Source organism: Hevea brasiliensis, chromosome 1, assembly GCF_030052815.1.
Source record: "Hevea brasiliensis isolate MT/VB/25A 57/8 chromosome 1, ASM3005281v1, whole genome shotgun sequence".
Classification (NCBI taxonomy): domain Eukaryota; kingdom Viridiplantae; phylum Streptophyta; class Magnoliopsida; order Malpighiales; family Euphorbiaceae; genus Hevea; species Hevea brasiliensis.
The window spans coordinates 100787993-100806526 of NC_079493.1; the positions used below are offsets into that span (position 1 = coordinate 100787993).

The 18534-nt window shown below is 29.6% G+C and overlaps 1 protein-coding gene across 4 annotated transcripts; it reads right to left on the reverse strand.

The window, feature by feature from the left end:
* Nucleotides 1-14070: 14070 nt before the first annotated feature.
* On the reverse strand, nucleotides 14071-17436 carry LOC110637782 (uncharacterized). 4 transcript variants are annotated; one of them, XM_058146209.1, is made up of 2 exons: nucleotides 16682-17436; nucleotides 14071-16153 (listed from the first exon to the last, which is right to left on the reverse strand). In XM_058146209.1, exons 1-2 carry the CDS (start codon nucleotides 16743-16745, stop codon nucleotides 15699-15701), a joined length of 519 nt encoding a protein of 172 aa, XP_058002192.1. In that variant the 5' UTR covers nucleotides 16746-17436; the 3' UTR covers nucleotides 14071-15698. The 4 variants fall into 4 exon arrangements, with proteins under 4 accessions (XP_058002192.1, XP_058002198.1, XP_021643808.2 ...); XM_058146215.1 differs by having other exon boundaries at nucleotides 14071-16084; nucleotides 16682-17434; XM_021788116.2 differs by having other exon boundaries at nucleotides 14071-16084; nucleotides 16682-17433.
* Nucleotides 17437-18534: the final 1098 nt, after the last annotated feature.

The following is an 18534-nucleotide window of genomic DNA, read 5'->3' on the forward strand; positions in this document are numbered from 1 at the left end:
AATTTTACTTGTATGAAATTTACAAAATTATTAGCTGCTTATATATAAAAATGAAGTTATATTTTTTTAATAGCTGTTAAAAAGAAAAAAAGATTGAATTTCTTTCCTTATGAATAGTTAGCAAGCTTCAAATCCAACTAAAAAACCATTCTTGAAAGTAAATTATATATTTAGCTATTAGATTATTTTCCATTGTAATAGTGTTGGAACCAAATTCATAGTGTTAAAACTACTATCAATATTATTGTTTATTTTATAAATTTTGCAAATATTTGTAAACTTTTTTTTTTCAGGCTTTTTGCTATGCATTTTGTGGAGCTTCAAATTGTATGTATTCCCCTATTTGATTATATTTAATGATTTTTATTTGTTGCTTATTTAATTTCTTGTATTAATGAATTTTTTATATTCTCATATAGTTGATTAGCTTCACTAGCTTTGTTAATGACTATAAATTTAACTTAGTTGATGTTAACAATAAATTTGATTACACTAATGAAGGTATTATATTTAATAATAATTTAATTTCTTTTATTATTGAAGATCATAAGAACATATCGAAAATAATAATAAATTAATTTTTTTTTCTGAAATTAGGCTCTTCTAGTGGAATAAAAAAATAATTCCTCCTCTGTCCATGGTTCATTCTATGAGTGGCTCAAATTATAAACATCAATAATTTTTTATTGAACTTTTTTCCTCAGCAACATCTCTTCAAGTACCTTATCTGAACAAAAATTTATTTGAAGTTCCTATATGTTATGGATTTGCTATTAGAGATGCACCTTCAAGAAAGAAGCATTGTTCTAGTGAACGTTTAGTGACAAGCAACACTTCTTCATTTGATTTATGTCATTGCTTAAATGTATCAAGCAATAATCTAATGTCAAGTAATGCGTGTTAATTATTGTTATTTATTTCTTTTTATTTTTTAACTATAAGTAAACTATCTCTTAAATTTATATTTTTTTATAGGAAATTCTTTGCAAAGGGTAGATTTAGGCTACTTGAGACACAAATGCAGCTATTGTGGGGTTTTTTTTTTTTTTTTTGGGAAGTTAAGTTTTAAAAAAAAATTTAGAGAAATGAAAAATTGACATGTCCACTCTGCTGCAAAAAAGGAAAAAATTAAATTACTTTCTTTTTCAAAGAGCCGCCTGCATATTTAGCTTACCTTTTGGATCATAAATCTGGACCCATCAGTGCAAAGTTCAGAGAAAATTTACGACTTTATAATTTTATGTTTGATTTAATTCCTATGGGAGGAAAAATAGAAAATGATATTAATAAGACTAATAGACATCATATTTTTAAAATCAGTGGCCAAAGCTATCATACAATATGATCTTGTTACTATTGAAGGAGATAGACCAAGTTTGCTCAGCTATGTATATGTGACCAAAGCTTGAGGTTTAAAATAAAATGTCTACATTTTTTGGAGATTCTTCTATTGATCAAATGATTGTCAAAAATTTAATAGATGTGTTAAATTCTAATAATGAAATTGTTAAGTCATTTAGAATGATGAAAGATAGATTTTCACAAAATAATCTTATATATGTGAGATTAAAATTGATAGATAAAAGAACAAATGATGATTCACTATATGTTGCTCTTGTTGCTTCCGAAATTGCTGCACTGATAGTTGGAGACTTTGGTATGTATGATAAAAATCGTGATATTATTGTTGAACATAGGAGTCAAAAATTAAAACGAATTAGTAGATTACATCCAAGTCTTATGTCTGTGTAGTATCCACTTTTATTTTCTTATGGAGAAGCTGGTTATAGAACTGATATTGAATATGTCAATATTGATAAAAAATATTCAAAGCCTGGAAAAATTTATAACTATGCGAGAATACTATGCTTATTGTTTACAATAAAGAGCATTAAAAGCTACAACGCTTTTAAAAAGAGGTCAATTATTTCAGTAGTTTATAGTTGATGCATGAGCATGTGTTGAAGAAGAAATATTAGATTTAATACAACCTAATCAAGAATAACTGCACTAAAAAATTTATCTTGAAATCAAGAAAGCATTTCTCAAAGGAGATATTAATGCAAACAATGTTGGAAAGGCTGTAATTTTGCCCTTTAGTTACACAGAAAGTCCTAAATACATGCTTGAACATTATTATGATGTGATGGTTATATGTAATTTTATGGTCATCCTAATTTATTTATAACTTTTACATGTAATTTGAATTAGGTTAAAATAAAGTGAATATTGCATGAAATTTTAGGGCAAAGAATAGAATATTAGCATAACATTGTGAGTCGAGTTTTTAAAATGAAAGTTGACCATTTAATGGATAATATTGAAAAATATAAACATTTTGGACCTACTATATCTATATTATATACAAATGAATTTCAAAAACAAGGTTTATCTCATGTTCATTGCTTAATTTGGCTTAAAAAAAATAATAAGCTCAAGTCTACAGTGGATACAGATTTGATCATATTTGTTGAATTGCTATGTAAAAAGCATAATTTTGAAGAAAATGAAATTGTCTCTAATTTTATAATTCATTGTCCATATGGTGATATGAATTTATATTTGCCATGTATGCAAAAAAGATATTGTTCAAAATACTTTCCAAAAATATTTGTTGGAGGACGAAAATAGATAAAAATGGATACTTAATATGTAAATGAAGAGACAATGGTTCATTCATGGAGAAAAAAGAAAATAAACTTGACGATAGATTTGTAGTTCCATATAATAAAGATTTGGCTATTAAATACAAGACTCATATGAATGTTGAATTATATTGTATAACAACATTGATTAAATGTTAATTTAAATACATCAATAAAGTTTTCAATAAAATATTTTTGGTCATACATACAGATAATGACAACGATATCACTACAAGAAATGTATAATATTGTGACAAAATTATTTATGACTAGTGTAATTTTGTCACAATAAATAGGCATGATGTGACAAATTAAAAATATATCACTTTAAGCTTAATAAAGATGTAAATTAGTCACAAATATATATTTATCAAAAGATTTTGTCTCGATAAAGATATGAATACGACATATAATGACAAAAAAAAATTTATCCTAACATTTTGTCACTAAAACTTCCCTTCAAAATTTGGTGTCAAAGTAAATTAGCTATTGTGACAAAAGTATTTTGTCAACAAAAATAATTATCACTATGCTTAATTACATACAATATAATTACAAAAATATTTGTCACAATAAATAATGTTTATCGTTACAAATAACATTAGTTATAATATTTAATGGAATTGAAATAATAGTGACAAAATATATACATTAATATAATTAATATTTATTGTGACAAAAAATTTCAAATATAAAATAATTATAAAAAAAATTATTATAAATTATTTTTTTATAATATAAATAAATTTATTATTATAAATATTAATTATAAAAAATTGCATATATTATAGTAGATTCACATATCTTAATAAATGATATTTTCTATATATTATGAAGTTAATTATATAATAATTTGATTTTTTTAATGAGAATAATAATTTAGAAAATTAATTAATATGAACAAATTTTACTAAAATTAATATGGAATTTTTCATCATATGATACTATTTCATTAAAAAAAGATAATTTTAAATAATATCAGTGAAAATATATAGATATCTATGTAAAAGTAAATGAAGAATTTAAAAAATCAATATAAATGTTTTAAAAAAAATCAATATAAATATGAAAATCATTCATATCATGTCGATAATATTTAAAAACTCCTTTATGAACATAATAATCAATAATTAGTAATATTGAAGTACATATATTCATTACCATAATACAACTACAAGTTTTGATAATATGCCAACAACATTAAAACTCATTATCTTCATCATCATTGTCACCATCATGATCTTCTTTGCCATTAGTACTATCATTACAATAGTTAATCACAGTGTCATCTTCTTCTTCATCATCAGTGAAATCATCAGCATTGGCATCTTTTATTGGATTGATTTTTTGGTAAGAAGTACAGTGCTAGCATTAACTACTTCTGCAAATACATCATCTCGATGCAATGAATCTATATTTTCACCATCAATTTGTTTTATCTTAATAACATCAATTGTCTCAAATTGTTGATATAGCTCATTATTAAAAACTAATCCTTCATCATATTTTTCTTCATTTTTTGGAACATTACATACATTTCTAGGACATACGTTTTGCACAGTTTTCCAATTGCCCTCATTTTTTGTATCATTGATGTAGAAAACTTGTTATACTTGAGTCACTAGCACAAAAGGATCATCTATATATCATTTTCGACTCAAATTAATGCTAATTAATTTTTCATATATCTTTAACCCATTCTTATCACCTACATTCCACCAATTACATTTAAATAAAAAATTGGATGCCCACAACAATATTGTAGCTCAATGATATCTATTAGTACACCGTAAAAATCCATTTCCTCCAAATTATGTTCTCCTTTGATCACAACACCACTATTTTGAGTGCAGTGATATATGCTCAAGTGTATGAAACCTTATTCAATTCATTATTATACCACTATATCTTGCAATATGAATATCAGGACCCAATCCTAGCACAAACAAATAATCCAATGATCCAAGTAAACTATTCACATTCAAGTGTACCACCCATAAAATAAAATTTAAAAATCTTAATAAAATGTTCAAAATATTAAACACCGATTAAAAAAAAGAATAAACTTATTTGTTGCTTAAACCAAGATGAAAATTTATTTTCATATCCTTTTTCCACATTGATGAGGCAGTCTTATACTTCTTTCTTATGTAAACTATATGTATAAAAAAATAGATATAATAATTAATGCAATAATACTAACTAAATGCCAATATATTTGAATAAAATAACTTATTTTTAACTAAAGTATTATCTCATCACAATTATTGAGTACATACTATTGAATCTTCTTGAAGTCAATTTGAGACAACACACCATATGTAGGAGCTCCTAATGTTCATGCTTTTTATACGAAAATTGAAAACCCTTCATATATCTCTGTTTGAGGTCCAGCATAATTTCTTTCTATCTGATTGTATCTAGTTTCAGCTCCTCGAAAATACATTGAACAAAAATTAAGATACTCTTTAGTAATATATGCTTTGGCTATGGAACCCTTTGGACGAGCTTTGTTACGCACATAAGCTTTTAAAGAACACAAAAACCTATTCATATTTTAAAATAAAAAGAAATATCATAGAATCATACAAGTAAGAATGTTAGATTAAAAAAAAATGCATAAATATACAATAAATAAATTAAAATATAACAATTAAAATTACCTTTTAACAAAATACATCCATCGATATTGAATTGAACTGCCTAATTCTACTTCATATGGTAGATTAATTGTAAATATACCATAATAACAAAAAATGATGGGGGATATATCATTTCAAGCTTGCACAATATTAGAATGATATCATTCTGGGACTTACGTAACTTGTCTTTATTTAGAGCCTTTGAACATAACTCCTTGAAGAAGCAACTCAACTCAGATAGTATAATAAATATATCCTACCATAAATAGCAATGTGCTACAACTAGAAGTAATCATTTTAGGAAAACATGATAATCATGGCTTTTCATACTTGATATTTTATAATCATTAATATTTACACATTTTGATAGATTTGAGGCATAAGCGTTAGGTAATTTAACTGATTTCAACCATTCACAAAACTTTTTCCTTTCTAGCAATGACAAAGTGTAACATGCTAATAGCATCAAAAATTTATCCCCATCTTGTTGTAAATGCAATTCTTTTCTTATACACTTATCTTCCAAATCCAAACGGGTCTTAATATTGTTCTTTGTTTTTCCATCACTATTCATCAATGTCCCCAAAATATTTTCACACATATTCTTCTCTATTTGCATTACATCCAAGTTATGGCATAATTTTAGTGTTCTCCAATAAGGCAACTAAAAAATTACACTCTTCTTTGTCTAATTCAAATCTTGATCAGTATGCTTACACTTCTTTTTATAGGTGGCTTTCCAAATCTCGCATCTTTTGGAATGTAAATAAGCTGTCTTACTATTTCATCTCCTGATAACTCTTTTGGTCTTGATTGTTACTCTTGCTTACCATCAAACTTTTTACTTTTTCTCTATGGATGTTGTTTGTCCAAGTATCTACAATGACCAATATAAATTTGATTTTTCCCATTCTTTAAAGTAAGTGAACAAGTCCACTTATTGCAAAGAGGACAAGCTAGTTTTCCCTTTGTGCTCCACCCAGATAACATTCCATAAGCAGGAAAGTCATTTATGGTCCATAACAATGCAGCATATAATTGAAAACTTTCACCTGTGTAAGCATCATTTGTTTACACTGTGACACCCCTCACCCAACTACAGTATAACTGAGCAAGGTATGTCACACTCAGTGCCAGAGTACCCTATTTTATCTTACTTTATTCCTTTAAAAATTTTGTTCTCATTATATTTTAATATCAATTATTTTTCTATGGAGAAACCAGCAAAATTTTTCCTGTTTCTATTACCATTTGGCGTATTTCACTATTCACCTGCTTGAAATTTTAACAATATTTTCACAATAAAATCTCATCAGTTATTTTCATAATCATCTCATCACACATTCAATTCTTGTAACTTATTTGCATACATGTCCATTCATACTCAATTTATGTATCAAAATTCTCAAACTTTATAATTTACATGATTTACAAGCTAATTTCATAAATTCACAATTTACATGATATACAAATAATTACAATACCATAATTTATATTAAAATTAATAACTAATTATAAATACATAAAATAATTTTTGTAAGCCCTATCTACATGCATTGCTGAGGAGGTGACAACTTGAACACTTCTGATACTTCTGCAGATCTGGACTCCAAAAATCTCAGTCAAATGTCCACTGGGTTTTAGCTTCAGTACCTGCGCGAAGGAAACAAATCCATCGCGCTAAGCATTTCTGCTTAGTGGTGCAATAATATAACAAGAAAATAATAAATACAAATAAGAAAACTGAAGTATAATTCTAAAGTATAATTTAGATTCCTCGGGTATCAATTAAATTTGGTATGATATTTCTAATATCAACTATCTTATATTCTATTTTGTCCCTCTTTGGAAGTGTTGAGTTTATATAGTAATAATATTCGATACACAGATTAATTCTAAAGTATTATATTTTCGGTTCCTACAATTCTAAAAATTTCATTTATACTACTTGATTTAGTTATGCTTCCATTGCTAATCTTTTTCCTTATTTCATTCAATACTAATGTTCTTAAATAATTTCAATAATTTACACTACTCAAGTAACCTATGACAGGCTTACTAAATTGGATAACAGGTCATTGGCACTGGACACCGGGGTGCCTCGGGCCGTCATACCATGGGACGCGAAACGTCAATCACGTATGTAATCAGTATGGCTAAAAAGCCATGATAACATATAATCGAGCATAAAAGCCATGAGTGCGGGCATAAAGCCATGAATACAAGCATAAAGCCTTACGCAGTACTGCTAAAACAATACCCTATTGGTATGCCAATTTATCCAATCTGATACACGTTTCTAGGCAATACATGGGCACATTATACCATTATTTTATTAAATATTTCGATTATAATTTATAGTATTTTAATTTTTATTCATAGCAAAAGCATAAATACCAAAATCTTATTCCTACACAATTTATGCAATTCATCATACTGTCTATGATAATTTCAATTCACATCAATCAATTTTCATGTACCATTTGTACATCTAAATATTTTTCTTTCTACAATAATGAGAACTAATGTCTCATTCATACATTAATATGATTCATTTATTCATTACACTATTTATATAACTTATCATTCACATTCCAAGTAATCCATGAATATTTCATGGATTTCAAATTAACTAAATTTTCCCTAAATCCTAGAGTCACTCAACTTCAAGAATTTAAATTCATTAATCACATTATATATTAATGATCATATTAGCTTCTCTAATTTATTTTACTATTTCCTAAATCATTGGGGTCACTATTCACATTATTATTTACTCAAAATATTGACTTTTTTTTTTCTATATAATAGGCATGTTAATTCTAATTGCACTAAGATCCCACATTTTGGGTTCTACATTTGTTGGCATTGATTGTCAATTGCAATTCAAAGCCTCCTAAAAACATTTTCAAAAATTCAGTTTTTATGTCGTAGGTTTACTATTCTATTGGTCTATGCTAAAGTGAGAATTTGGCTAAACTTTCTTCATAAAAGTTGTTCATTTATGTATCTAGTTTAATTCTCTTTTTGAATCACTCCATTTAAAGTTTTGTAGCTCAAGTTATGGTCAAATAACCATAACTGGTTCATTTCCTAATTCTGTCTCTTTAATTAGGCAGATTTTGGCATTACCTTTTTCCAATTTAATTGGACATGTTGTAGTTACTTTTAGGCTTAGCATTCTTCATATAATTTGTTTCCCTATGTATAATGGTCACTTAGAAATTTTAATTACAATTTTTCAAGTTTTGTAGAATTAATTATACTAATTTAATTGGCCTAGACTCCAGTACCCTATGTCTTCAGGGTCCAGGTTCAGATTAGTAAATTTGACCTTCATTTTAGGGTTCTTATGTTCATAATTTGCGGACAATGTCTAAAACAAAGTTGGAGCCCTATTTCTTAAGGTTCCAGATCAATATGGCTCAACCTAATTAGAGTTTCCTAGTGGGAGATATGCTATAAATACTATTCTGGGGTCAATTGTGATTTGGTCAAACTCCAAGTTTTAATGTGTTAATTTCTTCTAACCATTTGACCTAATTCCTTTGGGTTCTGGGTTTTGGTCAAAAGACCAATATTATAGACCTATGTCTTATAAAACTTTTGCCATTGGTTTCATTGCATTTAAATTTAATAGACCAAGTTATGGCCATTTTGCCAAAACTGGTCAGGTAGTTTTTATCCAGAAAATTCTAGGCAGAATGGTTCAGGTCAGTTTGGTGTCATAATTTGAGTCAACAATTTCATTAAGATAGAGGTATTTCTGGGCTTGGTGTTCTCAAAGAAAGTTGTAGTCTTATGTCTAATCTTTCCAATGGTATAAAATTCAGGTAATTTAGACCTGTATAGAGAGAGTTATGGCCAAATGAACATGTACTGTTTATTTGGTCATTTTTTTGGGTTCAGTGTTTGGATATCAGGATTGGACCAGCAAATTGGTTAACTTATGGATAGAATTTGGGCAAGGTTTCTTCATGAAAAATGGAGTATTTTGAGTCTAGTTTCATCTTCAATTGGTCTCATACCAATTGGAGTCACACAACTCCAGTTATAGGTAAAAAAAGACCATGGACTCATAGGTTCGAATTTCTTGCATAAGAGAAACACTCCCAATATTCAATCTACCAACTCCCTTACTTCAATTGACATACATGGTACTTCAAATGATCAACACACAAGCTCAATTAGGTCAATTTCCAACAATTACACAAAGCCTTAATTCATGATCACAAACCCTAAATCAAAAATTTCAAATTATGCACACCACATGTAAATCACCATGCTAATCACATTCACTTGTTAATTAACACTTGTAACCACAAGTATAACCTTCATTTCATCAAAATCACATCAATTCTTATGGCTGCTGAAAATTTAATCCCTCACAAAGTTGTCATTTTTTTTATATTTCAAGTAATTTCAACTCTTCTTAAGTCCAAATCAAGCATGAAACAAAAGAGTTAATGAGATTAGGCACTAACTTTTAAGTGGCACTAACCTTTAAGTGGCACTTCTTGGACTTGTATAAACCTTAGAATTTCTTCACTTTATGATAATCAAAAGTTTCCTCTTGATGTGGAGATGAATTTTTGTGAAGGACAATTAGGGTTTTGGGGTGAAGAAAGCATGGAAATCAAGCTCTTGAAAAGCAAAAATGGAGGACAACTTCTTGGTTGGAGGTTCGGCCATGGAGAATTAGAAAAGAAGATGAGCTTATTTTTTTATTGCATTTTAATCCCTTTTATTTCTTATAAGTAGGCTTGTTAAATTTTAATTAGTGGGAAGCTTTTTAATGATGTCATTCTTGTGTAATAATTAACTTAAATTTCATTTTTGTTTTTACTTTCTTTTTCTTCTTTCTTTTATTATTTTTAATTAAATTTTGAGTAATATTTATTCATATTTTATGTCATATAATTTATTTACTTAATTGGACAAGTTGGTCAAAAATCGTCTCTGAAGGCGAAATGACCAAAAAGCCCTCCGTTGAGCTTAACAGACTAAAATTGTCTATACCGATTTAAAAATTTTTGTAAGCATTTTCTTGGCATTCTAATATCATCAAAACCTCAATAACTCTTCTCTGGAGTCTCAAAAATTATTTCACGGGATTTTCCTCTGGTTTAGGGCTACTAGCTGTGAAAACAGCAACTTCCTGTTAGGGTCACCAATCACCGGGGTACCGGCTCATTTAACTTCATTGTATTTTATTTCTAAAATTTTTTCTTAATTTTTCTTACACTTATTTGAATTATTTATGACTCCTTACTCTAGTCTAATTATAATTCCAGACATTCTGTCTGTCCGGACAGACATTGGTTACCGAAACAGTAGAACGTACAGACTATCTAGAGTGAGAGCGTTACATGCACACCATTAGGCCATAATTCTTTCAACTCATCTATTAATGGTCGCATATACACATCAATGTCATTACTAGGAGACTCCTTACTAGGGATAAGTAAAGCTAAAAACAAAAAAGCCTCTTTCATACATTTCTAAGGTGACAAATTATAAGGAAGTAAAATAACTGGCCACATGCTGTAATTAATGCTCATATTACCAAAAGGGTTGAATCCATCACTTGCTAAGCCAACTCGTACATTGTGAGGATCTCAAGCAAACCAATCATGTTTCTTATCAAAGTCCTCCTATTCCTTAGCATCAGCTAGATACCTGATTGTATCATCACTAACACGTTTTTCTTTGTGCCACCTCATATCCTCAGCAATCTTTTTTGACATAAATAGTCTTTGAAGTCTAGGTTTTGAAGGAAAATATCTAGCCACCTCTTGGGTAATCTTCTTATGTTTATCTAAACCATATTTCCATCTAGGAGCTCTACAATCAAGATTAGGACATTGATCAAGATGTTCATACTCCTTCTAATATGGTATGCAGTCATTCACACATGCATCTATGGTAATATAGCCAAGGCCAAGGTCACGCATTAATTTTTTTTACCTCATAATAAGATTTTGGAAGTGTTTCACCATCTGGAAGAGCATCTTTGAACAACTCTAAATTTAGACTAAATGACTTATTACTACAATTAGTAATTGCCTTACTATAAAGCATCTTAACAAGAAAAGATAGCTTTGAGTATTTCTTATAGCTTGGGTACAATTCACTGCGAGCATTATTTAAGAATCTAGCAAATTTCTCAATTTCTTCTTCAGGCACAAGCTTTTCATGATTGGTAGAGTCTTCTGATAAATTAGCATCCATGAAGGTTGCTTTATGAATATCCCTTAACATTTATGAAATATCATTGCTATCATCCTCAACTTGATTTGCAAAATTACCATCATTATACAAATCATTATAGTGGTTTCCATCATCCAATTGAAAAGGTTCACCATGATGTATCCATTGAGTATAAACCTCAAGAACTCCATGTTGAAACAAATCTTGCTTAACTTCTGATAATTTTTTCAAGAAACAATTATTGCAATTTTTACATGGACATTGAATTCTACCATTAGAGTCAACATGACATGCTGCAACATCCATGAAATTACGCATCCCTTGAATGTATTCATGACTAAATCTATTCTTGAGTTGCATCCATGTTCTATCCATTAATTATCCTAAAAAGTGATAAATATTAAGTAACAAATATGGTATGATGAATAATTAAAATATAGCAAACAACTATGTATAAAGTAACATCAAAAATTTCATTTTATAAGCTTTTAGATTTATTTCGATCTCTAAGTTTAAATATAATTTTTTTAATAATTAAATAGATTTTATGTTTGATGGTGATTTGAGAAATAGAAATTAGATCAGGTTGAAAAAAAATTAAAATAAAATATAAACACTCCAAAAATCTTAACCTGAGCTGGAGGTTGAAAAGGGAACTTGAACAAAGAATGAGTAGAAATAAAAGCTTTTCCTTTGATAACTCACTTAGTATATAGACACGCCACAATCTAAAGCAAACCATGGTGTCCCCAGTAAACGAACTTTGCCATAAATTCGTTTACCTTCTGTTTCTATTTCCTGGCGTTGCCCATTTGAACCAGAGTCACTAGATAGGACGGAATGCTTGCTGGACTCATTAAAAGATCTTTGTAATCAGACAGAGAGAAGCTCAAGCCTAACATTAATAAAAGCTTTTCCTTTGTTTACTCTTTAGCTTTATATATAGCTTATTAAAGGCTAAGTTCAATTTCCTTTTTACTTGTTTCATTCCAATACAGTTTTAGGACTTCTAATTCCTATTTGATTAGAATTTGTATAATTTATTTTATTTTTTTATTGAGTTTACTTTATTCAAATTTAATTATATATATTAGGATTTTTTAAGTAGATTAGTTTATTCAAACTTAAATTTCTCTTCATATCTACCTCTTATTAAATGCCATATTGAATTTCGATTTTACTTGTTACATTCCAATATAGTTTAAGACTTCTAATTACTATTTGAATAGGATTTCTGTTAATTTATTTAAATTCTTAAATAGTTTAATTTATTAATATTAAAATTTCTGTTCATATTTACATTAGAAAATCTAATTTATATTAGGGAAACTTATTATTTAATTATTATATTTTAACAAAACTAACTATTTGATCCATATATTTTAAAAAATATATTATATAATCACTATATTTTACTTCTATTAAACTGTTTAGTCACTCCGTCAATTTTTATATAAGTCGATAGATTTAGTACTAATCAAACTACTATTTCCTCCCCTTTATTTTAGTAAAACTAATTAATTAGTTTTTATATTTTGAAAACACTACTATTTAGTCCCTCTATTCTAAAGAAACTAATTAATTTGTCTATATATTTTGAAAAGTATAATATTTTAAAAAATTTATTTTTAGATGAAAATGAAAATTTTATTATGTAGAGATTAAATCGGAATTTGTGTTATTTTAAAATTGTTCAAGTATTTTTATTAATTCCTTGTGTTTTTTTTTTTTTTGCATTTTCCCTATTCGAAAATAATTTTCGTGCATTACTGCCTTGATAACGTAGAAATTTAGGAGAATTGATTAATCTTGTTATGTAAATAGTTTATACTATTTTCTATTAAAAGATGAAAAACATAAACAAAATGAGAGGAGAAGGGTGTGGGTGTGAGTGTGGGTGTGGGTGTGGGTGTGGGTGCAGAGGGAGAGAACTATATGAAGAGAGAAATAAGAGTAAGAAAGAAATAAAAGAGAGTGAGTTAGGATAGTTTAAGTATTAAAAAAAAATCAAATTGGCTAAAGAGTTAACGGAACCAAATTATAGAGATGAATTAATATGTTTTTTAAAATATATGGTCTAATTAATTAGTTTTACTAAAATAAAAAATTAAATAAAAGTTTGATTGACATGAAAATATGTTAACTAATAAAAAAATTGATAGAGTAACTAAACAGTTTAACCGAATAAAATATATAAACTAAATAATATATTTTTTAAATATAATAATTAAATAATTAATTTTATTAAAATACTAAGACTAAATAGTAATTTTTAATATATATTAATTACCCATATGTTAAGAATTCTAGAGAGGAGTTAGATGGTCTGTGCTCATTATTTTGATTTTCGTTGGATGCATAATATATAATTAACTTGAATTCATCATAATGAATTCTTCAATGTAAACTACATAAATTTTTAATTTGTATCTTACTCATGCAATTTGTCTTATTTTCTCTATTTTATTAAATAATTAAATTCAACATAAATTTTCAATTTTTGCACTTGAATCATTATTTGACTCTAATAATTGAAATATTTTTAATGCTTAATTGATTAGCAAGACATAGTATATTATCAAATTATTTTATTTCATATTAAACGAAAAATCACATATTTATGCGAATCAAATTTACAAAACTATAGGCAACATAGAGCACGTCCCCAACATGAAGAGAATGAAGTGGGGAGATCAGCTGACTACCACGAAGAGCATCGACAGTGCCAAGAGCATCACTTTCTACTTGTAAATTACTGAAACCAGTTTGTATAGCCAGATCAAGCCCAAACTTAATAGCGTGAATTTCTGCCAGTGTTGGATCCCAATTAGCAAAAATAGATTTCACACTTGCCACCATGACCTCTCCCTTGTCATTTCGAATTACTGCACGTAGACCAACCACTCCCAACGAAGATACACTGGCATCAGTATTCAGATTGTAGCACTGGGGAGAAGGGAAAGACCAGTTTGTAGTGGTATTAACCTCCTGATGATCTGAATGAGAAGTACATGCTACATCAAGATATTCATTTCTCAAACTGATACATGAGGTAATGATTCGTAAGGCATTAAAGTGCAGGTTCAAGAAAATGAGCTGATGGCGAGCTTTCCATATACCCCAAGCCAAAATAACAAAAAGTTCCATAGCATCTGAGTCGAAATTGGCAAGCACAGGGTGAAAAAGTTGAGTACCTGAACTGAGGCCTAAGTTAGCCAAATGAATGCGCAGAGGGCTAACATACCAAAGGCGTGACACTGGTGGATAGCTTGCAAATAGATGATCAGCAGATTCAGGATCAATGCCACACACAAAACAAAACACATCAACATCCATACCACGATAGTGGTGGTTAACTTTCGTGGGCAAAATATCTTATAGCAGCCGCCAGAAAAAAGCCCGAATCCTAGGCGGAATTTTAAGAGCCCATAATTTCTTCCAGGGCCAAGCAGACATAGATGATGATGATGGACCCTGAATATCAGATTTGCACTGTTCATGCAACCAGTAATAGGCACTACGAATAGTGAATAATCCTTTTTTTGTTCCTTTCCAGTATACTCGATCAGCTGGCCTATAGATACTCAAAGGAATTTGCAAAATTTGATCCGCCTCAAAGGTTAAGAACATGGCTCTGATTAACTGCTCGTTCCACAACCATCTGTGATTAAATTGGAAACAGTATCTGTTGCCCGGATAGTTTGCACCGGCGACCATACTTTCCCTCCTGACTGGTCTGGAAGCCATGTGTCGCCCCAAATATTAATTAAGCAACCATCACCCACACACCAATATAAACCTAAAGGCAGAGCATCATGCACAATCAAGATACTACGCCACAAGTAATTTGAGCGGTGTCCTAATTGAGCAGATAAAATAGAACCAGTAGAAAAATATCTAGCCTTAAGAACACGAGATGCAAAGGAGTTTGGACAGCAAAGTAGACACCTCACCTGCTTAAACAATAATGCGAGAAAACCCAAACCACCATTGCTTTTGGCCTTTGATAGTTTAACCCAGTTAAGCCAGTGAATTTTTCGATGCTTATTTTGTTGACCCCATCAGAAAAAGGCAACCAACTGTTCTAATTCTTGACATAATGATCTAGAAGCAAGAAGCAACTCATGACATATGTAGGGACCGCCTGCAGGACAGATTGGAGCATAATTTCCCTACCTGCAACATATAAAGAATTATTGGCCTAGCTCTTCACTTTATTCCATACTCGATCTTTAATATGACGAAAAACAATTCTCTTTGATTTCCAGAGCACAGAAGGTAAACCCAAGTATTTTGACGATTGATCCACCTGTCGATCACCAATTCTTCCTCGAAGTTCACTGCGAAGATGGCTGTAGACACATTTGCTAGTAGTCAACTCAGATTTTTCAACGTTTATTTGTTGGCCAGAAGCCCTTTCATATGTAGTTAGCAAGCTCCTAATTGCATCCGCCTCATCAGGAGTAGCTCTGCCAAACAATAGACTGTCATCTGCAACGAAAAGGTGTGAGACTGGAGGAGCTGGCAATTTTACACCATGCAGTCTGCCCATTTGCTTGGCATGTTTCAGAAGAGACGATAGACCCTCTACACAAATCAAAAACAAATACGGAGAAATAAGATCCCCTTGCCTTAATCCTTGAATTGGCTTGAAAGCTGGAAAAGGTAAACCATTAATTAACAAGGAATACTGCACAGATGAGACACATAACATGACCAGATCCATAAATTTTCCATGGAAACCCATCTTCTGCATCATTTGTTTTAAGGAAAGGCCATTCAATCCTATCGTGGGCTTTGCTCATATCGAGTTTTAAAGCAAAGTGACCTTTTTTCCTCCTTTATTGGGTTTTCATAAAATGAAAGATCTCAAAAGCTATTATGGCATTATCCTGAGCAAGTCTATTTGGGACAAATGCACTTTTAGACTCATTGATGATCTGGGGTAGAATTAATTTTAGGCGATTGGCAACCATCTTTGAGATTAATTTGAAAATTACATTACATAAAGCAACAGGCCTAAAGTCCTTTGGTAATTCTGGGTTTTTCAGTTTGGGAATAAGGACAATAAAAGTGTTGCTCAAATATGTAGGATCAGCTAAGTTTTTGAGCACATTTTGAATAGTAGAAATAACATCAGATCCAATAATATGCCAAAAATTTTGGTAAAAAAAAAAGGCATACCGTCAGGGCCAGGTGCCTTGGTGGGATGCATCTGCTTTAAAGCTATGAGGATCTCCTCTACCATGCAAGTCTTGATGAGTTATTGATTCATCTGATCCGACGCTCGCTTGTCTACTTTATCAATCACTAGCTGCAAGTCCAGATGGTCCCTGGCAGTAAATAAATCCTAAAAGTAATTGGTAAACACCTCCTCAATTTGATCCTGCTCCCTCACCAAATTTCCTGTAAGATCCCTTAAGCTATCAATTCGGTTCTGACGCTTGCGTTGAGTCGCCTTTTGGTGAGAGAAGCCTGAATTTTTATCACCATCCTTTATCCAATTTACCCGGGAACGCCGCATCCACATTGTTTCTTCATCCATTAGCAAATGTGTTGGGTGGCCATTCAAATCCTGAGGCTTAGCAATAAGATCTACAGTCTGAGATTGTTGCAAAAATGCTATCTTGTCAGACACCTGTTCAATAGATTTCCTCGCATTCCCAAATACATTCTTATCCCACTCCATAAGTTTGTTACCACAAAACTCAAATTATTTGATAATATCAACACCAATAGCATTCTGCCTCCACAACTCATATCCTCAAACTTTCGCTTCTCTGCCTGAACAGTCCGCAAATTATTCTGCTATTTCTGATTGTCCGCTATTTCACGAGCTTTCCTCTTCCAACAGCACCGTTTCTATTTAGGTGATACATTCGAAAAGCCGTTCACTGAAAGAATTGCAGGTGAACCCTGACCCATAATACTCAGCGTTTCACTTACAGGCCTGTCCACGACACTTGTCAACCGCCGCATTTCAAGAAGTGGCAAATTATAGGGCGTTTGGTCAGTAAATTAAAGTGTTCAATAAACTTTAAAAAGTAGAGTTAAATGATTGATACAAAATTGATATGATATTTGTGGGTGACAGTTTATATTAATTTTATTTTTAAAATTATTTTTTTTAATTTTTAATTTATTTTATTTTTTATTTAGATCATATTTTTTTTATTCAATTTAAAAATTAATATTATTAATTTTTTTATTTATAATTTTAACATCTTAATTAACATCTTACAATCTTATTAAAATATTTTTTTATTAATAACATAAAATACAAAATATTTATTTATTTATTATGAAAAATATATTTTTTACTTCTAAAAACTTAAAATTAATTATAAATTTTTTATCAATAATAATAATTATTTTATTATTTTATAATTATATTTTAAAAGTTATATAATAATTTTTTAAAGAATTTAATTATTTTTATTTTAATAATAAAATAAATAATATAATATAATAAATCAATTATCATATATTTATTTTAATAATACAATAAATATATAATTTTATATTTATTTAAATAATAAAATAAATTATATAATATATACTTTTATTAGTCATCTTACATAATAACAGTAATAACTAAATATAATTTTACTAAACACTTACCATAAATCAGTTATCAATGGCTACTAATTATCAATTAACAGTGACAATTATTATAAGTATATGTAACTCACTGTGACTGGGCCTGTTTCTCTCCTTGCTACATGGCTAAGGGATTAACATGCACTATTGAATTATCCAAAGATTGGGGAACAACATTAACAGCACGATCTTTTAAAGCGCCACAATCTATATCTTGGAGTTTGAGCCTGGATAAATCACTATCAGAAGCCGTTACCAAGTCTGTATCAGGAATAACCGCCATAGACGGATTTTCCTTCTGAAGGGTTGCCATCGCAATAGAACCACTATCACTATTCAGTCCGCTAGAGGCCATCATCTTCTGATCAAACAGAGGCCGAGAAACCTCTGGTTTAATGGTCGTCGTAACAGTTCAAATACCACTATGAGATTTAGAT

Excerpts from the sequence above, each read along its gene's own strand:
- LOC110637782 (XM_021788116.2), bottom strand. The coding sequence starts at position 14,833 with ATGGATGTTGATGTGTTTTGTTTTGTGTGTGGCATTGATCCTGAATCT.